The sequence below is a fragment of the Cololabis saira genome, chromosome 17 (assembly GCF_033807715.1).
Source record: "Cololabis saira isolate AMF1-May2022 chromosome 17, fColSai1.1, whole genome shotgun sequence".
Taxonomy (NCBI): Eukaryota; Metazoa; Chordata; class Actinopteri; order Beloniformes; family Belonidae; genus Cololabis; species Cololabis saira.
In genome coordinates, this window is record NC_084603.1 from 2,079,389 (window position 1) to 2,107,353 (window position 27,965).

The 27,965-nt window shown below is 45.6% G+C and overlaps 1 protein-coding gene across 3 annotated transcripts in view; it reads right to left on the reverse strand.

The window, feature by feature from the left end:
• Positions 1-27,965, reverse strand: part of LOC133463904 (LIM domain-binding protein 3-like) — a 55,286-nt gene that overhangs the window by 23,462 nt on the left and 3,859 nt on the right. The window contains exons 2-5 of one of the 3 annotated variants that reach the window (XM_061745682.1): positions 22,757-22,905; positions 5,458-5,609; positions 3,275-3,344; positions 2,449-2,636 (exon numbers count right to left, since the gene is read on the reverse strand). In XM_061745682.1, coding sequence (XP_061601666.1) covers positions 2,449-2,636; positions 3,275-3,344; positions 5,458-5,609; positions 22,757-22,852 — 506 coding nt within the window. In that variant the 5' untranslated portion in view covers positions 22,853-22,905. Of the gene's footprint in view, positions 1-544; positions 568-2,448; positions 2,637-3,274; positions 3,345-5,457; positions 5,610-22,756; positions 22,997-27,965 lie in introns of those variants that run through there. The other 2 variants (XM_061745683.1, XM_061745681.1) reach the window with 2 other exon arrangements.

The following is a 27,965-nucleotide window of genomic DNA, read 5'->3' on the forward strand; positions in this document are numbered from 1 at the left end:
GATGTGTCTTGAGATGTTTTATCAAGTTGCTGGTATTAAACAACGTATTCTCCTTTCCTCCTCTTGACACCTTAGCATTAGCACGTAGCTTCAGTCGTCCTTGCTTCTGTCGTCGTCCCTTATTTTGAAATATGTCCACACTGCTGACGTCCCGCTGCATTAATTGTCGCTATATTGCCTGAAACGGCACTGCCAGTCTCACTCACGTATCACTCTCTTCTCACTCATGTATCACTCTCTTCTCATCACCACGCTGACTGCAGCTCAACATCTCCCCCTATAGTCACTAACCAGTAACTACAACAACAATGAAGTTGTATTGGTGCGTGGTATCGGAGCATTTTGCGAGTACGAGTTTATGAGAGCAGTATCGGCGCATCCCTAGATTTAACAGTTCTCAGTCGGAAAACATGCCACATGTCTGTCGTGCAATGACGTCCAAACACAACCAAACACAACCAAAACATGCCTTCAACGGCCAAACAGCAGCGTCGGCACTCGACCACGTCACATGACCACGTCACAGTCGGGGGGGGGTACTAACTTTGGAACAGCCGGGCCGAACACCTTGTTTGAAAACAGAGACAGACAGAGAGAAGACATTCAGTCATCAGAAAACACGGTGAGACTGACGGAGACGGGATGGAAGACGGGAGGAAACGTCTCCAGGCTTCAGAAACTAACGTCACACAGGAGAAAAAGTTAAAGATTGAGGACTCTGCCGTCCATCAGCTGCTTTTGGGGCTGCAGGGAAATAAAGCATTATTCTCCAGCATGGCAGTTTATCAACTCCTCCACAGGTCCTGGTCCATCCATCCATCCATCCATCCATCCATCCATCCATCCATCCATCCATCCATCCATCCATCATCCATCCATCATCCATCCATCATCCATCCATCCATCCATCCATCCATCCATCCATCATCAGTCCATCCATCCATCCATCCATCCATCCATCCATCCATCCATCCATCATCCATCCATCCATCCATCCATCCATCCATCCATCCATCCATCCATCATCCATCCATCATCCATCCATCCATCCATCCATCCTTCCATCTGTCCGTCCGTCCGTCCTTCCATCCATCCATCCATCCATCCATCCATCCATCCATCCATCCATCCATCCATCCATCCATCCATCATCCATCCATCCATCCATCCATCCATCCATCCATCCATCCATCATCCATCCATCATCCATCCATCATCCATCCTTCCATCCGTCCATTCATCCATCTGTCCATCTGTCCATCCATCCCTGTACGAGGACCCTAACACAGACAAATGTAATTCTATATGCAGATGACACTCTGATTTATGTTCATATCAGTATTCCAGGCTTAAGAAGATGATTCAGGTCATTGTCGTCCACCAGTCCAGAATCCCGGTTCTGGATGGTCTGGGGTCCTTGACGAAGGTTCCAGAGAGGTCCAGGAACTTTTCAACAGTAAGACCACGTTACAAAGACGTAACTGAGGAGGAGGCGGTAAGAATGCTCCGGTCCGGACCCGTCTTCAAACCCAAACATTGACCCCGTGAACAGCTGAAACTCTTCATCATTCATCATCATCGATGCTACAAGATGTTTTCAATCAAGTGAGAACAAATGGAAACGTTACAAATTCTGTTACGGTTCATGTTGATGAGAAAAAAAGTGACAACACTCAAGAGTTTAGTTTTCATGATTAACTGTCTTGTTTAGACACTGTTGTGTGTCCCTTTCGGATGATGTTCAAACTTTGAAGAGATCAAAGTTGGATGTTTAAAAACCTTCACTGATTATTGGTTTTTGTTGTGTGTAACGTTTTAAAGTTCGTAAAAAAGCCGACGGGTGGATTTCCTTCTCCGATTAGCGGTTAAAACACATCCAGAGCGAGTTTGTAACGTCGGACTCAAAGGTTCTCTCTTCCTAGTTTTTTTGGTTTCTCTGTGGTTTGGGTTTGGGGCGGTTCTGGTGGTTCTGGTGCCGGTTGTTCTGATGAGCCCACGTTTCTCCCTCTGTGGTGTCACTGGTCAGCGGAGCAGAGCGATCTCATCTGGACCTCTGACGGGCCTTTTCTCACCGATGGAGCAGCTCTGCTCGGCTGATCAACATGACAGGAAGTGGAAACCAGTCTGGTCGTCTATGAGATGATTGACAGGCACCGGGACGCCGGGACGCCCCGGGATTTAATATTTATGTTTTTTGGTAAGTGACTGTGGTATAAGCGGATAATGCCCTTCCCGGTGGACATTAACATAAATATATGGATTTCGCGGAGGCAAATGCCCCGCTTCGTCCATATATTTATGATAACGTACACCTCGTCAGGCATTATCATTTACTTATTATATAAACCCACTTCTCTGCCTCCCAGAACCAGTTTTCCACTTCCTGTCATGTTCCTTCTCTCCGGTCTCTCCGTCTCTACGTCTCTACGTCTCTACGTCTCTACGTACCCGCTAGGCCGACCCGCCTGCATGTCTGCCATCTCTCTCAGAGTCTCCTCTGAGTAGAGTCCGATGGGGGTGTTATACTGCCTCCTCTGGGGGGGGCCGGCCGGTGCTGCCCTCCTCCCGGGAGAGTCGCCCTCTACTGGGCCGGAGGAGGCATTGCAGGCCGGCGGCCGGCCGTTTACCTGCACCGCCTGACGGGAGGGGGGGGGCAGATAACAACTAGTATCAATCAAGGTGAGCAGTGGGCAGTCACATTTGCATTTCCCTGTATTTTATACGTTTTGTGGATAATTGTCTATATAAAATTGTTGCATTTTTTTAAAGGCTCCTCCCTCTGGGATTGCGTTACCTTCACCAGCCACCAGAGGGCGGCAGAGTACCACATTCAACCAGCAGGATAAAACCTACTGACTTCTGTTGGAAGATCCAGCTCGGTGTGTGTGTGTGTGTGTGTGTGTGTGTGTGTGTGTGTGTGTGTGTGTGTGTGTGTGTGTGTGTGTGTGTGTGTGTGTGTGTGTGTGTGTGTGTGTGTGTGTGTGTGTGTGTGTGAGTGTGCGTGTGTGCATTGGTGTGTGTGTGTGTGTGTGTGTGTATGTGTGTGCGGGGCCCATATTAGAATTTCATCTCTAAAAATCAAGAAAACAGTCAAAGTTTCACAGATGCCCAGAGAAGAGAACGAAGACGTGTCGTCAGGAAGTTCCAGGGAGGAGAAAAGCAGATTTGTGATCAATAACAGTCAACAGCTGATGGTGGAGGTGAGTGAATGGTGAATGGTGAATGGATGAATGGATGGGTGGGGGGGTGAGGGGGTGAGGGGGTGAGGGGTTACCTGCTGGTGGGGGATCATGGGAATGGCAGCGTCCATCCTCGGCGTTGGAACAACCATGGGACGTTTGGACCTACGGACAGAAAACAACAATGATGAACGTGTGGAGGGAGGTGAAGATGCTCAGCTAGAACACGTGAGGATTGGACAAAGGAAGTCCAACAAGAACTACAAATGAAGGTTACAGAGTTTCAAAATAAAACAGGAAACTCATAAACACACGACCAGACCGAAAGGACCAAGTACAAGACGAGAAACCCCACAAAAACTCTGGACCAGGACAGTTCCAGCTCTGACGGCTGGTCTCAGATGGACGGACCGAGGGACGGATGGAGAGACAAGAGAGGGATTGATGAGGGATGGATGGACAGATGAGGGATGGATTTGAATCAGGGAAAGAAATCTCTGATTTGAAGGTTTTTGTTTGTAAAGATTCTGTTGATGTTGGATGTTGGAGACGTTGGAGATGTCGGACACGTTGGAGACGTTGGAGAGGTTGGAGATGTCGGACACGTTGGAGACGTTGGAGATGTCGGACACGTTGGAGACGTTGGAGATGTCGGACACGTTGGAGACGTTGGAGATGTCGGACACGTTGGAGACGTTGGGGACGTTGGGGACGTTGGAGAAAGAAATCTCTGGGAAAGAAATCTCTGATTTGAAGGTTTTTGGTTGTAAAGATTCTGTCGATGTTGGATGTTGGAGACGTTGGAGACTTGGAGACGTTGGAGACGTGGGAGAAATTGGAGACGTTGGAGACGTTGGAAACGTTGGATGTTGGATGTTGGAGACGTTGGAGAAGTCAGAGATGTTGGAGACATTGCAGACGTTGCAGGTGTTGGAGCTATGGAGACGTCATAGAAAGCAATCTCTGATCTCGTTTTTGGTTGTAAAGATTCTGTCGATGTTGTATGTTGGAGACGGAGACGTTGGAGACGTCAGAGAAAAATCTCTGGGAAAGAAATCCCTGATCTCTTAAAGGTTTTTGGTTGTAAAGATTCTGTCAATGTTGGATGTTGGAGACAGAGACGTCGGAGACGGAGGTCTACGAGGCTGCCGGTCTGATAACGGCTGCAGTTTAGACACGAGTGGCTTCAATCAGGACTGATATCAGATCTGATAAGTCCAGGGAGGAAATGAACCTCTGAAGCTCTGAGTCGCCGCTCTTCACCTCCGTCACGGCGGCTGACGGAGGGGACGGAGGTGACGGAGGTCTGGCGCTCCGCTCTGACGGATGCTGGGTTTTATTAATTTCCTGCCACAAATGAACAATGTCATAAACGTCCAACAGTAAAACTTCTCCGGCTCCTTCATCTATCGGATTAACCTCGTTTCAACAACTGGAGGAATTCTGGTCCGGTCTGCGTCAGAAACACGGGTTTGATCCCGTTGGAGGACGTGATGTGATGGTTGTAGTTCGGATCCTCTGTGAGGGATTTCTGTTTCCATCATGGCGTTGAGGCAGAAACACACCAACGTCTGGTTATGTCAGGACTGGTGTGGTGAGGACCCAGATGCAGGAGAGCGAGGCAGGAGTTCGCAACAAAAAATGGTTTATTTACAAAAACCAAAAAAACAAAAGCGCTGCTTGGCAGGATCAAAAAACAGGGATCAAAAAAACCCCGATCCCCCCCCAATATGGGGCTAGAACAGTCTCATAATTTACGAATGCACACGCCGATTCACAAATGCACAGAGCAATTCACAAGTGCGTAGGACAAGATAACACAAATGTATTTTTGAGACTCCCCTGACGTGACTCGATCCACAAGTGCGTTTTTTTTAACATGGAAGGATCTGCAACCAATCAGATATATTCCTTTGTTTCAGCCAATCATAAGAGCGCACCCCATGTGGGGAACGATTTACTCGTAAACCAATTAGATTAAAGGGGCGGATACACTTGCTGTTTGAACTGCGTTTGCTTAGAAAAGTGATTCAATATTCCGAGCTGGTGGAATAAAGATAAATAAACAGCAACACAGATGGAGAGATCACTGCTCTGCTTTTCTTGTGATCTCGGTAAAGAAAACGTGATCGGAGATGGTTTGTCGGGCCGTTCAACCAGAGCTGTCAACCAGGAAGACATGTGATTGGTTGCAGATCCTTAAAAAAAACGTATTTGTGGATGGAGTCACGTCAGGGGAGTCTCAAAAGTCCCACACCGGGTCAGGACCGGGTCTTACTTGGTCATGGTGAGCGCCAGGCTGTGGTAGGCCATCTTGATCCTGTTCTGGGCCTCCAGGTGGGTCATGCCGTCGGTGCCGACGCCCTCGATGGCCACGATCACGTCCCCCGGGATCAGGTTTCCCTGCGCCGCCTTGCTGCCTGGCGTGATCTGAAACACAGAGACAGAGACAGAGACGGTCAGGGCTGGCATTCCTGCAGCTTCAGGACCGAGGGTTAAACCTGCACCGGTGTTCTGTCGATTTCTGCTGCTTCGTCCAAAAAATGGTACCGCTGCATAAACCGATAGCGTCTATCGATCTATCGATTTCTGCTACCCTATCAGAAAATGCTACCTAATGGTTTTGCAGAGCTACAATGTTACTGTATTTTACTCCCTAAACCACTTCCTTGTCTCTTGCCAGGCCGTTATTGTAAATAAGAATGTTCTTAAGGACCTGCCTGGTTAAATAAAGGCCAATGACTGAATGAATGTCAAATAAAGCCATAGAATCAATGACGGATTACCGCATGGGCAAAGTGGGCGTGTGCCCAAGGCCCTAGAGCCAATGGGGGCCCTCGGCTTTCAAAAAATGTTATTTTTTTTTTTTATGTGTAAATTAAAATAAATTTACAAGCTCATAGGGCCCAATGATAGGGCCCCGTTTTGTGTGATACGTTCATATATAATCGTAAATTGTAGGCTATAATTACGATAAAATGTGCATTGTGCGGCCAGTGTAGGCTAATTGTTACTTTACAACTGAACGCATCAGGGCTGTGAGCCAACGTTGATTGGCTGTAAAGCCTGATTTATGGTTCCGCGTTAAAACGATGCAGAGCCACGCCATAAGGTACGGCGAAGCCTACGGCGAAGTTTACGCAGCGACGTGCACTGTACGTGCGAATCGCTGCGTATCCTACGCCGTAGGCTCTGCGTTGGTGAAACGCGGAACCATAAATCAGCCTTAACAGTTACAGCCAATTTGCCGACTCTGCAAATTTGCTGCCATGAAGGAGATGAGCGCTAAATTTTAAAAGAGGACTAAGCATGTACAAAGTTTTATGGAAGAGTCAACTACCATTGGTGAGTCAGTGTAACCTTCATAAATAATTTCTTTATCAGAATGTTGTGTAGCCTTGACCACCTGCCTATTTGAATGTGTTTGTTTTGTTGTCAACAAGAGTCTATTCTCTGTTATAGAGCTCAGAAATGATGTTATAGACTGCTGTGTCTATAATATCTATCTTTAGATTGTGTCATTTTAGACCAGTTATGGTTTTTATTTGTATTTAAGTTGTATCAAATAACTGAGTCAGTCCGTGACTATCTGAGTTTTCAGCGCCGTGTGATTGGAAGCTGTCAGGCCGGTGTGTGTGTGTGTGTGTGCGTGTGTGTGTTCTTCTGAACAAGTTTGTGACTTTACTCTGCTTTCTGCAGCATAGGCCTATAGGCTTGCTTGGCTCAATAAAAGTGAGAATAAATGTAGTTTGATGGGTAGGATGAGGTGGTGAACGTTAAAATGACTATCATAAGGGCCCATGGAGAATGCTCCTCACCCTCTGTACTGAGCCCCGCTCCGCCACTCCGCCATCACAATCACACGGTGTGGTTGTGGATTCTCTGCGCCATTGTGTGACCAAACTGAGTGATTGGGGAGGGCATGCACCGTGCACGTATGATATTATTGTAGGTAGGGGCCCATAGCGAGTTTGTGTCCAGGGCCGTGGTCATGATAATCCGTCCTTGCATAGAATTGTTTTTTTTCTTCTCTTTATCGTATAATGTTCACAAGGTGTAATGCAATTCATCTCATGGGTCGTGTATTTCGAAGGATCAAATACTCAACATCCCATATTATCAATTTTAAATCAATATTTCAGGGGTATTATTAGATAGTCCAGTAACATCCTATCAAATAATTCTCCCGTTAATGCATTCAGGACATGGGAAGCATCTAAAATGATCTCTGCTAGCCTTATACTGCACTGCAAAATATCTAAAATTCTCTAAAATGATCTCTGCTGGCTTGTGTATATATAAATAAATATCTTCTTATTTATTTTGAGGATGTTACTCATCGTTAACAGCAGCATGGACTGAATGGATGCAAAAAATAAGGGCGTGGCAATCAAACTTTGAAAATCGACTGTGTGCAGAAGCACAAAGTAGCAGTTGTGGACGGGTAGCATGGATGGACAGAATACCGGGTCACGGGTCGGCGAACACGTCACTCTGCATCACTTCATCATGGAAAGATAACCAGGAGGAGATGTTCCAGGAAACAATCAGTGAAATGGAAGAGAATTAACGAGTAAGTCGATGATCCGTCCCCCTAGGAGACCTGAACACACCACGGCACCAACGGCACCACTACACCTCCAACGCCGTTAAAACACCAGCCATCAACGTCTCTGGAGGACAAACGGCTCAGGAATATCCGACCCGGATGAACCGACCCGAAACAGCCGGATTACTAGGCCTGTGTTGAAAAAAATCGATTTTCCGATTCTAAATCGATTCTCATATTAATTCCTAAAAATAGATTTGTATGTCTAAAGGTCCTTTAGATTATTTTTTCTTCATTACATTTTTCGCCCGGTGAACTTCAAACAAAGGAACTCACTGGCTCGGTTGAACCACTGATGGTCAAAGTATCGTAATATGTATTTGACGATTATTCCATCCATCAACCTCTAACGTTCAGGACATGGAGGCAACGGCATCAGCTCCTCCCAGACCTCCCAGTTAGTAGTTACACCAAAGTTACAACAGTTACACCAAAGTTACTACCGTTACACCAAATTTACTACCGTTACACTAAAGTTACTACAGTTACACCAAAGTTACAACAGTTACACCAAAGTTACTACCGTTACACCAAAGTTACTACCGTTACACTAAAGTTACTACAGTTACACCAAAGTTACTACAGTTACACCAAAGTTACAACAGTTACACCGAAGTTACTACAGTTACACCAAAGTTACTACAGTTACACCAAAGTTACAACAGTTACACCGAAGTTACTACAGTTACACCAAAGTTACTACAGTTACACCAAAGTTACAACAGTTACACCAAAGTTACTACCGTTACACCAAAGTTACTACCGTTACACCAAAGTTACAACAGTTACACCAAAGTTACTACAGTTACACCAAAGTTACAACAGTTACACCAAAGTTACTACCGTTACACCAAAGTTACTACAGTTACACCAAAGTTACTACAGTTACACCAAAGTTACTACCGTTACACCAAAGTTACAACAGTTACACCAAAGTTACTACCGTTACACCAAAGTTACTACCGTTACACCAAAGTTACTACCGTTACACCAAAGTTACAACAGTTACACCAAAGTTACTACCGTTACACCAAAGTTACAACAGTTACACCAAAGTTACTACAGTTACACCAAAGTTACTACCGTTACAGCAAAGTTACTACCGTTACAGCAAAGTTACAACAGTTACACCAAAGTTACTACCGTTACACCAAAGTTACTACAGTTACACCAAAGTTACTACAGTTACACCAAAGTTACTACAGTTACACCAAAGTTACTACCGTTACACCAAAGTTACTACCGTTACACCAAAGTTACAACAGTTACACCAAAGTTACTACAGTTACACCAAAGTTACAACAGTTACACCAAAGTTACTACAGTTACACCAAAGTTACAACAGTTACACCAAAGTTACAACAGTTACACCAAAGTTACTACAGTTACACCAAAGTTACTACCGTTACACCAAAGTTACAACAGTTACACCAAAGTTACTACCGTTACACCAAAGTTACTACAGTTACACCAAAGTTACTACAGTTACACCAAAGTTACTACAGTTACACCAAAGTTACTACCGTTACACCAAAGTTACTACAGTTACACCAAAGTTACAACAGTTACACCAGAGTTACTACAGTTACACCAAAGTTACAACAGTTACAACAAAGTTACTACCGTTACACCAAAGTTACTACAGTTACACCAAAGTTACTACCATTACACCAAAGTTACTACAGTTACACCAACGTTACTACAGTTACACCAACGTTACTACCGTTACACCAAAGTTACAACAGTTACACCAAAGTTACAACAGTTACACCAAAGTTACTACAGTTACACCAAAGTTACTACCGTTACACCAAAGTTACAACAGTTACACCAAAGTTACTACCGTTACACCAAAGTTACTACAGTTACACCAAAGTTACTACAGTTACACCAAAGTTACTACCGTTACACCAAAGTTACTACAGTTACACCAAAGTTACAACAGTTACACCAGAGTTACTACAGTTACACCAAAGTTACAACAGTTACACCAAAGTTACTACCGTTACACCAAAGTTACTACAGTTACACCAAAGTTACTACCATTACACCAAAGTTACCAGGTTCAGGACGTGGGAACAGCGTTCTCAGCTCCTCCCAGACCTCCCTCTACTGGCGGGAGGCCAAGGCTTCCCCAGCCCAAACAAGAAATATAATCTTCCCAGGGCGTCCCGGGTTTCCCTCAGGGCTTCCTCTCCGCTGGACGTGCTTGAGACGTCTCTCCGGGGAGGCGTCAGGGAGGAATCCCGACCAGCCGACTCTCGGAGGAAACCCCTCTCAGCTGTTTCTGGTCTCATTCTTACAGTCGTTACTCAGTCGTCAGTTTCTGCTCATCTCCATCCAACAAACCAGCTACTGTCCATTTAACTTTACTAAACACAAAGTAGTTTTCAGGTTCAAACTTGTTCAGATCCGTGTTGATTTTCTTTATTTTTTTAATAGGAAAACATTCTTCATTTGGGGAAAGTAAGTTTGGTCTTTGGGACCACTGGCTGAAAAGCATCTCGTCAAGACCTGTGATTCACCCGATCCACATGGAGAGTAAGACCTCTCGCTTGGTTCTCCTCATGTCTCTCTGGCTGAACACAGTTCCTACAACTCAAGTCTCACACTTTAGATCATTTCCCTGTCAGGGCCGGTGTGCCCCAGGGCTCTGTCCTAGGGCCCTTCCCTTCAGCATCTACGTTCTGCCCCTCTGATAGGTATTCCATGAATATAACGTCCACTCCTATGCAGACGACACCCAGCTCTACATCTCTTCCAGACCCAACTCCTCCTTTCCATCCACCTCCTCTCTGTCGGCCTTCAGGAAACCAGATAACGATTCTCCTCAAATCTTCTCAAACTTAACAGCAATAGACCAGAAGTTCTGCTTCTCGGCACAACCGCCTCTTTAACCAAATCTCCATCAGCGTTGAAACTCCGTCATAAACTCTGGCTCCTGCAGAACTCTGCTGCTCGGATCAGAACCAGCCTGTCCTCCACCAAACCCATCAGCCTGGTTCTTCATCAGCTCCACTGGCTCCTCCCTCCCGCCATCTCAGCTCCGCCTCAATTTTCATATTAATTCCTAAAAATCGATTCGTATGTCTAAAGATCGATTTTTTTTTCATTACAACTTTGGTATTTTTTTGTTTATGCCCCAAAAAAAAAAGTTTTGTTGGACACGAGAATAACTGGTGCCATGTTTTTGACTTTAAATATGTTTAAAGGTATGAAAACATTAAAGTTTTCAGTTATAATTGCATAAATTGTCTATATTTCTTTGCTTTATATACTGTCTTCGGGTAACATTTGCATAAAATGCTAAAAAATTCTCAAAAATGGAAAAAACTAAAACAGATTTCATCCATCTCTGTTTCCTCCCTGGATCTGTTTGGTAATTCTATACGATGTTTCTGTTTCAGTTCTATCAGCATTCTGGGAGCTGATTGGTCCTTACAGCATCATTAGCTGCAATACTTGCTGTTGAATCTCAATATAATACTAGTATTAATATATTGCAGAACTACAGTCATATAATTCATGCAACAGCTGAAAAAACTGTTTTAATAACACTAACCCAAATCAATATCGGAATCAAATCAAAGCGTGATAACTGATTTTGAATATTAAGAATCGTAATTGAATTGATTCTTTACTTTTGAATCGATCCCCAGCCCTAGTTTTACTATTCTTATAACTTCTTCATGTAAGGTGACCTTGAATGTCGAGAGTCGCCAGTAAATAAAACGTGTTACTGGTTGTTTTGTTGGCCTGCAGGCCCGTTGGCCCGACTCTCTCCCCCGGCATCAGTCTGCTGACTCGGGCCGGTCCCGGCCCGGTTCATGGTTCAGCGACCCGCCTGCTCCGTCACCGGCGGCCGGATTAAACCGAACTAAAGCTGCTCGCCGAGCTCGAACAATGTGACGCTTGTGCAGCGGCGGAGTGGCCTAGTTTCCCAGAATCCCCCCATGAGCTCCACCTCTGACGGGTCTGATCACACCAACCGCTTCAGAACCGCCGACCCGACACCTCCGTACCAGCTCTGAGTCCATCTGGGATCATTTATTTTCCTTTTTACAGCACTTTGTTATTACCACTTGCTACTTTATTTTATCTTGATATTTTATTTTGGTACATTTTGTTCAGTCTGTTCTTATAGTTACTTATTCTTATTCTATATGTTGTCCACCGTCACTCTATGTGTCTGTCTGTCCGTCCGTCCGTCCGTCCGTCCATCCCACAGTCGTTTTTAAAAGCTTATTACTATTCTCTCCTTTTTCTGTAAATAACGTACCGAGCAGCAGGACTCTAGTTACCCTACAGCAACTCGATCTACCCTACAGCAGGGGTTCAGCAGGGTTCTCCAACCCTGGTCCTGGAGAGCACCTATCCAGCATGTTTTAGAAACATCTCCCTGCAGGAACACACCTGATTCTAACCAATGGTCGTCATTAACTTGTCATCAAGGTCCGGACAGTTCTGTTGTTGACACAGCTCCTTGTATCATGGTGTGCTGAAGCAGGAAAGATCTAAAACATGCTGGATAGGTCTCTCCAGGACCAGGGTTGGAGACCCCTGCCCTACAGACATGGATCCAGCTGACGTGGGTGTAATTACCCCGACAGGCCTCCAGGTGGTGCTACGTGAAGTAGACTTACTGAAAACTGCACCAGCTGGAAGATAAAGACAGAAAATTTCTGTTGTGAGCTTCTTCTGCACTATTTACTCTGTTTTTCTCACAGTTTCATAAAAAGGGTAGAAGACAAACGTCTCCGAGGTTCTTTACTGCAACAGCCCTCAGCATCGTCTCCAGACGGCGTTCATGACAGGTCGTCAGAAGAACCAGCGGGTCGTCAAACGTTCAGCTATGCCTCGGTTCTGCAGCCCGTTGGTTTGGACCCTCCAGACGCCTCTCCTGATGATGTCACTCATAATTTCTGTTCCGTTCGGTACATTGAGGGTTTGTCTTAAACTTACAATGTCAAGAAGGTTGTAGTAGGACCCAGATCCAGCAGAGCAGGAGGCAGGAGTTCTCAAAAACTGTGATTTATTTCACCAAACAAAACCAAAAACGCTGCTGAGCAGGATACAAAAAAAAACAGAACTTAAAACAAGAATCAAAAACCATGAAAACCATGTAAAATTCAGAATCCAATTTAAAATATTATTACTTGCGTATAAAGTCCAAAACGGCTTAGCTCCGCATTATTTGCAAGACCTGATAGTGCCTTATGTTCCTGGCAGAGCTCTCCGCTCTCAGGGTGCAGGTTTACTCGTAGTTCCTAGAGTATCTAAATGTAGATTTGGAGGGCGGGCGTTCTGCTATCAGGCACCATTACTATGGAACGAACTCATCCGCCCCCCACCCCCGGTCATCCCGTTGCTGCTTCCACCTGCCTGCTGTGCTGTTGTCGTCCCCGACTCCCCCAGTCTGGCCTTCGGCAGGAGGGTCCCCCCTTATGAGCCTGGTCCTGGTCCAGGTTTCTTCCCTCCTAAAGGGGAGTTTTTCTTGCCACTGTTTGGCTTAAGGCCTTTCTCCCACTAGGGGAGTTTTTACCTCCATTGTTTATGTAATAATTGCTCGGGGGTTTATGTTCTGGTTCTGGGTCTCTGGAAAGCATCTAGAGACAATATCTGTTGTATTAGACGCTATATAAATAAAATTGAATTGAATTGAAAAAACCTGAACGTGAAACATGGAGGTAGAAACCGGGCGGACACAGGTAACACAGGTAACGACGATCAGGGCCGATGGGAAACTGGAGGGTCAAGACAGAACTGAAACACCAGGACATGGGCTTCAAAATAAAACAGGAAATGTCAACATGAAATGTCAAACCCTGACATACAAGAAGTTTCCATCTTCTTGTTGTTGTAAGTTTGTCACGCTGCAGTCGAGCTACATCATCACAGTTTACGTCTGATTCTGGTCCTTTAGCATCGCTTCTGGGAGATTTTTTCTTTTTTTCAGTCCAAACAGTCGTCATGTCCAGGAGACACCAGGGGACATTGGACCTGGGTTTTATATGGTGTGTAGACTCTGTGTTCCTTTACTTGATAAAATAAAATCCACAGCTGATACGACACTGATACAGAAGCAGCTGAGCAGGAAGTGATGTCACGGTGGGGTTTTATCTGCCAACAGGCCTAAAGCTTGAATCTGGACTTCATCACGGTCGCTGGGCGACAGCTGAGACTCCGAGAGTCGACGTGAAGTGAGACGACGCAGCAGCTGAAGGACCGGGGAGTGTGTGTGTGTGTGTGTGTGTGTGTGTGTGTGTGTGTGTGTGTGTGTGTGTGTGTTTGTGTGTGTGTGTGTGTATTTCAGAGACCTTCAGAGGCTAAAAACAGCAGCTGCTTGTCAGCAGCAGGAGCCGCCTGCTACCAAACTGCAGACCTGAGTGTGTGTGTGTGTGTGTGTGTGTGTGTGTGTGTGTGTGTGTGTGTGTGTGTGTGTGTGTGTGTGAGTGTGTATTTATATATATGTGTGTGTGTGTGTGTGTCTCTACTGTAGTGATAAGGAGACAGGCAGGATTCCAGTGAACAACAGACCTCAGTTATCTGACCGCGGTTGTTTCAACCAATCATTCCTGTGCAGAAGAACATCAGGTCGGTTTCAGCTACACGCGTCTGATATTTCACTTTCACATTACCCTTGTTTGGTAAATTTGGCATCCTTTTATTTATTCTTTATTTCATTCATTGATAAAATAAAACACCAAACAATTTAATATAAACACAAACGTTCCTAAATTCTGAATGAAAGGGAGCAGAAAGAAGAATCTTATTTGATCTGCCCCCTTTTTCCCAAGAAATCAATTTACAAAGAACGTAAATTAAAAAAACAACAACAAAGTAAACAAAAAACCATGTAAACCTCGATTCGGAATTACTATTTCCATGTAAACTCGAAGGAAAATAGTTTAATTTGGAATTATTTAATTCAGAATAAAAAAACATCATGTAACCGTGGCCAATGATTTGGTGTAAAAATATCTACATGAAGTCACACGTCCGTCATCTTCAGAAACAAGCCAGGACTGAAGGTCTCTGATGGACAATGGAGACTTCATCATCCTCTAGCGAGACGTCAGAGAGTTACGTATAAGTGCCCGCAGCTTTAGTTATTATTATTATTATTCTTTTTCCGCGGCACCTAAAAGTGCTGGGCAGCCCGAACCGTTAGCGTATGAACGGAGCCGTTCACTGGGGTCGTTTTCTGTCCGCCAATTAACGGCCCGTAGCTCCGCCCCCTCACTGTACCGAGCCGTTTTTTTATGGACCCAAACAACGGGGCCAAAAATGGTACGTTGGGTCCGGTTTAATGGGAGCGTTTTATAATGGAAACTCAAAAAACGCCATACCGGACCAGACCAAACCAAACGTATAAGACAACAGTAAATGCTATAGTCCTCTTACAAAAAACAGCCATACGTTTTATTAACAGGGAGGGAAACTATGAACATACAAATCAATTGTTTATAAAATCCCATGTTATGAAATTTTATGATTTGGTTTATTATAAAATAATGCAAAAATGTATAAAGCTAAATGAAAGTTACTCCCTGTCTGTGTACAACGGTTTTTCTCAATAAACGAGTCAAAATATGATTTGCGTGATGTTTGTAAATTTGTTGTACAAAAAAAGCTAGAAAAGAGACTAAAAGGAGACGTTTATATCTGTTGTGGGAGTTAAACTATGGAATGACGCTAACCTAGATTTACCATGTGTAGCTCATTTTCAGTTTACAAAATAAAAGATTTGTAGAACAATCTTTGAAAGCTACAAATGTTAATGTTTATTTGTTTTTGTTTGTTGCTGTTCTTCTCTGATATTTAAAATGTGTTTACCATTATATATGTAAACCTTATTGTTCCTCCTTTTCTGGTTCAGTTTTGCTATTGTTTGTTTGTTTGTATGTAGGCCAGGCATTAATATAAGCACTATGTTTCTGCCTGTGGCCTTTTCACTCACTATTTTGTCGATAGTGTTTGTAGTGTGATGTGACTGAATAAAGAATTTCAATCAATCAATCAAAAACTATACTGGACCACTCAGTGGAAACGGGGCCTAAGAGGGTCATGGTCTAGGAGTTATCTAAGGCCCTGTTTCCACGTATCAAAAACGCTGGTGTTTTCAAGCGTTTTGTTCGTTCGTTTACACAAAAACGAAGCTCAAAGTCTCCAAAAACCATAATTTCTGAAAACTCCGGCCAAAGTGGAGATTTGCGAAACCTCGGTCTTCACGTTTGCTTGTAAACGGAGATAAACGGACATTTAGACTTTAGAACGTCACATTATGAGACAGAAACGTCACCAGCGTCATGAGTCACACCTGTGTTTACAATTAGTTTGTAACCGTCAATATTTTCTTGTATTTTACCTGTTTTATATTCTAACGTCACACTTAAAAGTAACTCCACTCTTCTCTTTTCCCCTCTGTGGGGTTGCTGGTGGCCTGGGTTCCGGGTTCTTCCTTGTCGGCCTCTGGTCTTGCGGTGGTTGCCCCCCCCCCCTCCCCCAATATAGATACAGTCAGGTGGAGCTTTGATAGGATTATTACACACACACACACACACACACACACACACACACACACACACACACACACACACACACACATACACACACACACACACACACACACACACACACACACACACACACACACACACACACACAGACATATACATCGGCTCGTTCACCTGCATGCTTGCTCTGTAGTTTTGGGGTTAGCTGCTCGTGTTTTGGCCGGTTCTGTGCCTGTTTCGTGTCTGTTCTGTTTTTATTTTTTTTTGCAGATTTCCAGTGCTCAATGTGCGCCTCCATGTGTGTTCTCACGTCCTGGATTAGCAGCGGATGTCAACCCCCTGCTCATAGCACCTTAACAGCATATTTATGCGGGTTTGTGTAAATGATGGTATTTTTCAAAACATAGAGGGGGAAATATAAATTTTTTGTAAATACCCGGCTACGTGGAAACGTGGCCTAAGTGTAGTAGAGTCTGAGTGTGGTCTGGGCCCTACTGAACCTGTCTGAGATCCGTTTGTAATCAATAAAATAACAGACTCCTGGTACCCGGGTCTCTGCAGGTCCCTGCAGGTCTCTGCAGGTCCGAGGATCCGCTCCGAGGTTCCGGATGCCGAGGTGTTTGGGATCCCCCCGACCGAACTGAGCATGTGCAGGAGTGACCGGGTGCAGAGGGGTCGCCCCCCGCGGGGGGCGCCCCCCACAGCTGACTCAGCTAGCGCTACAGCGGGAGTCGCGTTACGGGCGGCTCGGCTTTCAGGCAGCTTGTAAAACTCTCAGCTGTCCGAGTTCCGCCGGCGCTACGAGCTAATGCTATTCCTCCGTCTCTGATCCTGCAGACCAACGACACGGAGCTATTTCAGCTGAAAATATTAACAATTATAGTATTTAATAATGTGGGAAACGCTAAATACCCCCTTATTCCCTCTGAATCCCTCTAATGGATCCTCTACAATTGGCCTATAATTCTAACTGGTCTACAGATGATGCATTAACCTGGCTCTGCACTTCACCCTCCAACACCTCCCGTCAAAACACACATACGCAAGGATACTTTTCATTGATTTTAGCAGTGCTTTCAACACCATCAATCCCCTCAAACAGTTCCATTTCCTGACGAACATGAACATTGGCCACTCCCTCTGTTTCTGGACCTGCTGGACACACTGAAGGGTCAGGTAGTTACGCTACAACGACCACACCTCTCTCCCTCGGACCACCAACATCGGGGTGTGTCTTATCCCCAAAGGGGTGTATCTTATCCCCACAGGGGTGTGTCTTATCCCCGCGGCTCTTCTCCTTCTACACCGACGACCTCCGATCAGCCTCCCCTTCTGTCAAGCTGCTGAAATACGCAGATGACACCACCATGGTGGGGCTGATCAGAGATGGCAGGGAGGACCACAGGTCAGAGGTGGAGAGGACAGTGAACAAGTGCAGGGACTACGACCTCGTCCTCAATGAAGCTAAAACTGTGGAACTGGTCATTGACTTCCGTCAAGACGCTCCCGTCAACCGTCATCATCAACAACCAACCATCATCATCATCAACAACCAACCATCATCACCAACAACCAACCATCATCACCAACAATCAACCATCATCATCAACAACCAACCATCATCACCAACAACCATCATCACCAACAACCAACCATCATCATCAACAACCAACCATCATCACCAACAACCAACCATCTCTGCCACAGACTCATTCAAATTCCTCGGCTCACACATCAACAATAAACTGAACTGGGACCACCAACCACTCACCTACTCAAAACAGAAAACCAGAGACTATTTCACCTCAGACAACTAAGGAAATACAGAATCAGGAATTTATTAATTGTCCAATTCTACACTGCCATAATCCAAAATATTCTGTGTTTATCAATCACCATACGGTTCGGCAATACATCCAAACATACACTACACAGACTGGACAGTATAATTAAAAGGGCTTCCAAAATCATTAAACATGAACTCCCCACACTGGATTCCCTTTACAAACACCACACCATCACACGGGGAACAAAAATACCTGAAGACCTCACACCCTGCTAACTATCTGCTCCCAGAAGAGGATTATTTATAAGTCTCTGGGTAAAAGGAACAAGAGATACAACGACTCTTTCTTTCCCTCGGCCGTACGACTACTAAATGCTCAACTCCTTGTCCTGTTTCGGTGTCATGTCTGATATGTTGTGGCTTTGTCCAGTTTTGGTCTGTCTTTTGTATATCTGTGGTGTTTTGTTGCAGCTCCGCCTGCACCGTGAAACTAATTCCCCCGGCCGAGCCGTGTGGCAATAAAAGGAAGTTGAGTTGAGTTGTGGACCCCCTGGATTCCCTGGACCGGCACCAACATACACTCGGTGTGTATCTTTGGTGTTGCAGGTCCAGGACCAGGTCCAGGTCCAGGTCCAGGACCAGGTCCAGGTCCAGGTCCAGGACCAGGTCCAGGTCCAGGACCCCTCCCCGGGTGCTGGTCTCATTGTTGACCCGTGTTTTGGTTCCTCCTCCACTAATGTGTCTCCAGCTGTCTCCGACTCGCAGCCCGACTCGGGTTTCAGTCTCTGTTCAGGGAAACCGATCCGGGTCGGCCCGCAGGACCCAACAAACCCCGCACAGAGTTCTCAGCAGAGAATAGAGTCCAGTCTGGAACCACCGGAAAACTGAAGACCACAACATGAAACCCATCCAGCCAACATCAGAACTCCAACTAGCTCCAAACAGTTTCAATTAGCTTTAACTAGCTTTAAACAGCTCCAATTAGCTTCAACTAGCTCCAACTAGCTTCAATTAGCTCCAACCAGCTCCAATTAGCTTCAACTAGCTCCAACTAGCTACAACTAGCTACAACTAGCTCCAACCGGCTCCAACTAGCTCCAACCGGCTCCAACTAGCTCCAACCGGCTCCAACTAGCTCCAACCAGCTCCGACTAGCTTTAACCGGCTCTAACCTGCAGCTAATTCCAAGTAAAGTGCAGAACTTGGTTTTTGCTTCCTGAGTATCCGTGTATTTTTAGGGAGGATGTATTTACAGACGCTGCAGGGCGGCGGCACCTATAAAAGTATATTTGGATGATTTAACAGCCAGCGAGCAGCAACTGATCGTAGGCATCAAAGAGAGGATGAAACCGGGGAAGAAACAAATATCCCTCTAGAAGAAGACATCATGGAGGTAAAACCTTATTTCAGGGTCGATTCTGCAGGTCGTCCTGCAGCATGCGAGTAAAGGAAGCGCTTAAAATACAACTACAAGAGGTCAGAGGGCAGGAAAGATGGCACAAATCACCACGAAACCCCCCCCAGAACCAAAATAATACCAAGCTGTGGACAACACAAAGCACCCAGTTATTCAACGCTTAAAGATGAATAGTCTTTATTTCGGTCTTAAGCCTTGTACAAGTTAAGCCATTTTTACAAAACAAAAAATGAAAAACGTAAAATAAACATTGCTTTTGCCGAAAAGGTGTAGGTTGAATCCGTAGTTTCTGCCCTTTTTATCTTGTGATCAACTTAAATCTGAAACATTAGCATTAATCCGTGAAAACAAACAATGCATAAAGAAGACAAAAAAAATAAATAAGACAAAATGTATGAAACTTTTCAGTCTGGTTTCCGTCAAGGCTACAGCACAGAAACAGCGCTGGTCAGGGTGACTGCTTATGACAGCTGATACCGGTTCCCCATCCCTTCTCATTCTCCTGGATTTGTCCGCCGCCTTTGACACCGTCGACCACAACATCCTGCTGCAGCGTCTTCACGCCACCATTGGCCTCTCCAACTCTCTCTACAACTGGTTCTCCTGCTATCTGAATGGGAGAACTGAGCGTGTTACCCTGGGGAAAGTCACATCAGAGGCCCCCACGGTCACCTGAGGGGTTCCCCAGGGCTCAGTTTTAGGACCATCTCTGTTGTACCTGCTCCCCCTTGGTCATGTGATCAGCAGGCATGGACTGTCATTCCGCTGCTATGCAGACGACACACAACTGTATTTAAAAACTGGCTCTAACCACTCCGACCACTCTGCACTCTCCACCTCTTCCACTCTCACCACCTGCCTGGAGGAGATAAAGGCATGGATGAAGCTAAACTTCCTTCAGCTTAACAGCTCCAAGACTGAGTTGGTTCTCCATCCTAGTTGGTTCTCCATCCTAGTTGGTTCTCCATCCTAGTTGGTTCTCCATCCTAGTTGGTTCTCCGTCCTAGTTGGTTCTCCGCACCAGGTCCGCACTTCCACCATAACCAGTATCACCTTCTCTGATCAAAACATTCCACTACTTCCAGTGATCACCAACCTTGGGGTAAAAATGGACTCCCATCTCACATATGAGGCCAACATTCAACAACTCTGTAAAACCTTGTACTGTCACCTCAAGAACATCGCCAAACTCTGTCCTTCTGTAAAACCTCGTACTATCACCTCAAGAAAATCGCCAAACTCTGTCCTTCACTCACTACGGCAGATGCTGAAAAGTTGGTCCATGCGTTTGTTTCCTCCAGGCTGGACTACTTTGGACGCTTTTAAATGTGGCCTAAAAACCCACCTTTTACAAAAAAGCCTTTTCCTGTTGATTTTATTCATGGTTGAATTTAACTTGCACTCCTCATTGGGATTCCTAGCAAGAGCACTCAAAGTCTCTAATACATTCAGAACAGCTGCTAGCGCTGCTAGGATCCTGATGAGGGTGAAAATACAGTCATATCACTCCCATTCTCCAAACCCTCCCTGTATCACTCCTGTATCACTCCTGGATGACTCCTGGATCACTCCTGTATCACTCCTGTATCATTCCTGTATCACTCCTGTATCATTCCTGTATCACTCCTGGATCACTCCTGTATCACTCTGGATTCAGTACGAGGTCTCTCTCCTCACCCACCGATGTGTTCATGGAACCTCTTAAAAACCGAACAAACTAAACTCCGCACAATGGCTGATGGAGCCTTCAGTTCTGCTGCTCCTCGCCTATGGAAGGCCCTCCCAGACCACCTGAGGGCCCTGCAGACTGTGGACGCTTTTAAACGTGGCCCTCGACCTCAGTGATACCATCTCCCACTCCTGAAACGCCTGGCTGGCCCTGGGGTCTCTGGTACTGCAATAAAATGGTTCACCTCATATCTCTCTGACAGGAAACAGTTTGTTCAAGGGATAAATGTACACTCACAACCATCACCCATCACACATGGTGTTCCACAGGGATCAGTGCTCGGACCGCTTCTCTTCATCATGTACATCCTCCCCCTCTGTAACATCCTCCGCCACTTTGGAATCCAGTTTCACTGCTGAGCTGATGACACACAACTCTACATCTCACTGACTGTCTCAAAACCATCAACATCTGGATAACAAACAACTTTCTCAAGTTAAATGGAAATAAAAGCCCTAATAAATAAAGTCCTTCTCGTCGGCACAAGGTCCACACTCTCCAAAACTCACCCCTTCAATATCTCCATTGATGGTCACCCGGTCCATTGATGGTCACCCGGTCCATTGATGGTCACCCGGTCCATTGATGGTCACCCGGTCCATTGATGATCACCCGGTCCATTGATGGTTACCCGGTCCATTGATGGTCACCCGGTCCATTGATGGTCACCCGGTCCATTGATGGTCACCCGGTCCATTGATGGTTACCCGGTCCATTGATGGTCACCCGGTCCAAATCTCCTCCCAAGTCAAAAGCCTTGGCGTCAAACTGGACAGTGTTCTCTCTTTTTCCCCCCAGATCAATAACATCACCCTACTGCCTTCATGCACCTACTCAACATCGCCAGAATCCGCTCATCTCTCACCCAGCACACCCATCTCTCCCCCAGCACGACACCCAAGTCTTGGTCCACGCACTCGTCACCTCACGCATCGATTACTGCAACTCAATCTTCACTGGTCTCCCCAACAAACTTCACCTTTGGAGATTCCACCGTCTCCAAATCATCCAGAACTCTGCTGCCAGAATCACCACCCGTACAGAATCCACTGACCACATCATCCCCACCCTCATGCAGCTCCACTGGCTACCTGTCCACCACCGCATCCAATAGAAAGTTCTTCTCCTCACATTTAAAGCTCTCCATAACCTGTTCCCTCAATACCTGTCAGACCTTCTCCACCCGTACATCCGTACACTCCCACCTGTACACCCGTACACTCCCACCCGTACACCCGTACACCCCCACCCGTCACAGCTCTTTTTAATTACTTAGCTATGTATTGGTTATTTGTTTCTTAGGATATACTTTTTTATACCTTTTCATACTTTTGTGCATATTTTGTAAAAAATGTGTTTGCTGCTGCACCAGTGAATTATTCTATTCTAAAAATGACCCGGGTCCAAAATCCTCTGGCTGCTGGATTCTCCCTGAATAACTCCTCAAAGGGGGGTCCTCAGAACCGGTGCAGACCCAGACCTGGGGGGGGGGGGCAGGCGGCGCTGCCCTCCTTTCTTACCTTGGAGATGGTGAGCGGCATGTTGAAGTCCTTCCCCCCCTGCAGCCGGAAGCCCCAGGGCCCGGGTCCGGGCAGCGTCACCATGTAGGCGCTCATGCTTCCAGGAGGTGAGGAGGTCCGAGGAGATCCGGGTTCTGGAGATCCGGGTTCTGGAGGAGGACAGATGGACGAGGGGGTGAGAGAGGAACCGGGTCCACAGAGCCGAGGGAGCAGAAGACGGACCTGGCTGCTGCTCGGAGCTGCTCGGAGCTGCAGGACTAAGAATAGACGGAGAGACGGCACTGGGGCATTGTGATGGAGGGGGGGGGGGGGGGGCAGTTAGTGGGGGGGACAGTAAGGGGGTGGGGGGGCAGTGGAGGGGTCTAGGGGGGGTCTGGGGGGGGTGGACTTATATGGCGTGAAAGGGGACACCCGGTATGCCAGGCCCGCCGTGATTCACCGCGGCGAATATAGACCCAGCAGATTCTTCTAGACCCCCCCTTGGCCCAGACCCCCCTCTGCCCCCCCCCAGGCCCGATGAACCGGGTCTCCCCTCAGAAACCAATCAGCACCCGCCGCTAGGAAATGTCTCGTTATCTCTGCGGCGATAAAAAGCTCCAAAGGCCACGATAGTGAAAGGTCAGCGCGGCGTCCCATCAGCCCCGGCGGCCATGGAAGGAGACGGTGATGTCATCGGGGGGAGGGGGGGGGGGGGGGGGTGACATAACAGGGGGAGACTCCGGGCCGGGAATGGGCAGATGTGGGGACGGACCACACCCCGGTCAGATGGGACACGCCTACCAGAACCACCGCTGGGCCGGCGCCGTACCCCCCCCCCCAAAATATTATATCATCATAGGTTAGCATAGCTAACATGGGCGTGTCCTGTCTGTTTGAGACCTTTTGGCTCCGCCCATTTACAACACGGCGTCACGTATCGCAAGAAAAGGATGTTTTCCCCGTGACATCACAGTCCTCGGTCTGCCGACCCCCCGCAGAAGAAGAAGAACAGTCCAGCTCTTCTTCTGCAGTTTGTCTGCAAACGAGCAGCTGGACGTCAAGCTGGTGGCTGTTTAGTTTAGCAGTTGTTACAACAGGTGACACACACACACACACACACACACACACACACACACACACACACACACACACGCACATGCACACACATGTACGCACACACACACACACACACACACACACACACACACACACACACACACACACACACACACACACACACACACACACACACACACACACACACACACACACACACACACACACACACACTCTGAGCTTTCAGCACCTCCTGGTTTTATTTAGGAACCAGAAGCTGGTTTCTGTTTTACATCCAACGCCGTGACCTTTGACCCCGGAGCAGCAGCTGGAGACCAGGGTCTGGAACCAGAACCTGCATGAGGATCTGGGTCTGGATCTGGATCTGGATCCGGACCTGCAGGTCCTACATGAGGGTCTTGATCTGGGTCTGGCTCCGGACCCTCCTGGACCCAAATAACTTCCTACTTAATCCTGATATCAGCTCTAAGTTTAGATTGTGTTGTGGCTGCGAGGAATCTGACGGGGGACTGAGAGGTCCGGGAGACCGGGGGGGTCTGGCAGGACCGGGGATCTGGACCCGAGGACTTCACACTCTGGGATTGATGGATCTGATCAATCATCAGCAGCTGCGGCTAAATTTACTGCCGCTGAGAACAGAGCAATAATTATTCTGTCTCCGACCGAAACGTTTGTGTCGACTGTGGCAGGTCCAGGTCTCACCCTCCGGGGAAATATCACACCTTCATTTCATATGAATATCTGGGAAACGCCAAGTACCCTCTAAGTGCAGGGACTTAGTTAGCTAGCTAGTTACCCCGCGAGTTAGGGGCGGGGCCAGCTAACCCATAAATTAGGGGGCGGAGCCAGTTACGCTGCAAATTAGGGGGCGGGGCCATTCGGGCTTCAACCACAGTATTTCATATTGTAATATGCATTTTTTGCTCAAGTCACTTTAAACTCAAGTCACTTTAGAAACAATCCATACTGCTTTTAAATGCTGCTGAATCTATTTTTGCTACTATGTATGTTTTATTTTTGTTCCTTGTTTGACTGAGTAGTTTTTATGTTTTCTGTGGGGACTGCGGGTGGAAACTAGCATTTCTTCTAAAACCTGGTGCATTTATGAATGAATGAATGAATGAATGAATGAATGAATGAATTAATTAATTAATTAATTAATTAATTAATTAATTAATTAATTAATTAATGGTTTATTTCGGACAGAATACATTGAAACATTTACATGTTCGTTTCACAAATAAAATAAAAGGTAAATAGAAATGAATAGAAAGTTGGTACTATAGGATAGGCTTTTATAAGCATTTTGCTTCAGCCTATGCCTTTTCAGTTATTGTTCAACACATTTTTTTGGTTTTGTATGAAATGTTAATGCTGTGTACAATGTTTTTTTGGTGTTGTTTTGTGTTGCAATGACTGAATAAACTTCATTCATTCATTCATTCATTCATTCAAATGTCCGAAAAAGGAGTAGGCTGAAGCCAAGGGCTTATTATAGCCTATCCTGTGCAGTGTATATCATTCGGTGGATGATAATACACAAATTTACACTGATTAATGTAGTGTTCATTAATATGCATTGTTCCGTCTAAATAAACTTTGATTGATTGGGTGTTAAACGCGAGTATCGGCCAGTTTGCTGATCTGAAGTTCCAAAAACAACCCAATGCCAAGAGGGAAGGACATCAGCAGTGGTTTAACAGAACCGTTGGTGGGTTTTAAAGCCACTTCTAAACCGAAAACCTTCTAAACCGAAACACATTCAAGACATTTGCCAATGTTCCCAGGGGTGGACGTCCCAGCGAGTCCCAACAAAGACTTCTGGGTAGAGATGAGACCAGGGTGGAAGTTGTTGACATCCACAAAAGCAAACACCGCAGAAGAAAATACACCAGAATGATGAAAAATCAAAGAATGAAGGATTAGAAAATGACCTGGTCCAAGTCTGGACCTGAACCTGATGGTGGATTCCCCAGTTTTTGAGTCTGCGGGGTACTTAGTATTACCCACAGTTGATTTTTTTGTCATAATAATGTAACGTTCTGAAGCCTAAATGTCCGTTTCTCTCTTTTTACAAGCAAACGAGAAGAAGGAGTTTTTGCAAATCTCCACTTTGGCCGGAGTTTTCAGAAATGATCGTTTTTGGAGACTTTGAGCTTCGTTTTCGTGTGAACGAACGGCCAAAACGCATGAAAACACCACCATTTTTGCTACATGTAAACGGAGCCTGCAAGTCCCGGTCTAATCAGTCCAGAGATGCAGATATCAAATAGATATCAGTAAATCCTGCCGACCTTTCGTTTAAAGGTCAGAGCGAGTCAACTGGAAGGAACGATGACAACATCCCGATCCCGGCTCCGCTAGCGGCTCTTAACCGGATTAGAGGCGTCACATCGGAGCTCGGGGCATGTGAGGGGGAAGGGGTCGTCACGAAGGGAACGTTTAGTCTGAAAAACTAGATTTATTTGTTTTATAGTTTCAGGAAACGATTCAAAAACATCTTCAGTCGTCATTCAAGAACTAAAAGATATTATTATACACAACCTGCATTTTTATGTGTGTGTTTTACTACTCTAACTCCCTAACTACCTGACTACATGATTACCTAAATACCAAACTACCTAACTAGTCTAAATACATAATTAACTAACTATGCTAACTACCTAACTACCTGGCTATCTGACTCCATAATCACCTGACAACCTAATTAACATTCTACCTAACTGCATAACTACCTAGATACATAGCTACCTGACTATCCAAACTACCTGACTACCATAACTACATAACTAACTGACTACCTAACTACATAATTACCTGACAACCTAATTAACATACTACCTAACTACCCAAACTACCTGACTACTTGACTGTCTAACTCCCAAACTACCTGACTACATAACTACCTAACAAGCCAACAGCTAAATAGCTAACTACCCAAACTACCTGACTACTTGACTGCTTAACTACATAACTACCTAACTACGTACCCACCTGACTACCTAATTAACATACAACCTAACTACATAACTACCTAACTATCCAAACTACCTGACTACCCTAACTACCCTAACTAGCTGACTGCCTGACTACCTAACTACAAAATTACCTAAGTACCAAACTACCTAACTAGCCTGAATACATAATTAACTAACTACCTGACTCCCCAACTAGCGGACTACATAACTACCTGACTCCCCAACTAGCGGACTACCCTAACTACCTGATTACTTGACTGCCAAACTACCTAACTACCCAAACTACCTAACTACATAACTATCTGACTCCCTAACTACACTAATTACCTAACAAGCCACCAGCTAACTACCTAAATAACCACTTCCCAGCTTCATTTCACATCAATGACGACTGAACGGGGTTTTATTATTTTCACCTGATCAGATAAAATTATATAAAACATATCCAGGTAAATTAGGGGCGTGGTCCTTTGATTGACAGTCTATGTTAACGATGTCAACGGCTATGTTAGCTCAGGCTGCTAGCCGGCGCTAACCGGAGCGTGCTAGCAGGGTCCTTTGGTCCCGGGACCTTTGACCCGGGACCTTCGACCTGAAGAGCACCGTTCTTCCTCTGTTACTTCTGTTATTGACGAAGCTTAAAGCAGCACAACGTAACTTTCAGCTTTTCTGAGTTTGGCGGCATCTTTTGGACAAAAGCGGTAGTGTTTTACCAGAAAGAACACTACGTTTCCCATGAGCACCAGTGCGTACTGCCGGAAAACTCCTGTCCCGTCGCTGCATTTGTTTTGATGAGAGAAGACAGGACGCTTTTCTGTTTCACCAAGTGAACAGAAGGAACGCAAAAAAAAGATGTTAAACTGCTGGAAAGGAACTGGAATTTACCGGGATACCTTAAACAAGGAAGCCAGGGAGCGGTATATGGAGAAAATAATGATTATTAATTATTATTAATTATAATAATAATTAATCCCTTCTGAAGAGCCATGTGTTTCAATAAATTTGTATAATAGTACAACATACAGTACATGTTTTGTATCCCTCTTACTTCTCTTTTCTTTTTTTTGATCGCTATATATATTATGTTGAAGAGGCTCCGAGGCGTGAGCAATATTTTTGTTTTCCTCGTGAGATTATTTTTTTCCTCTGCAGCTACAAATAAGAGTTAATATTTT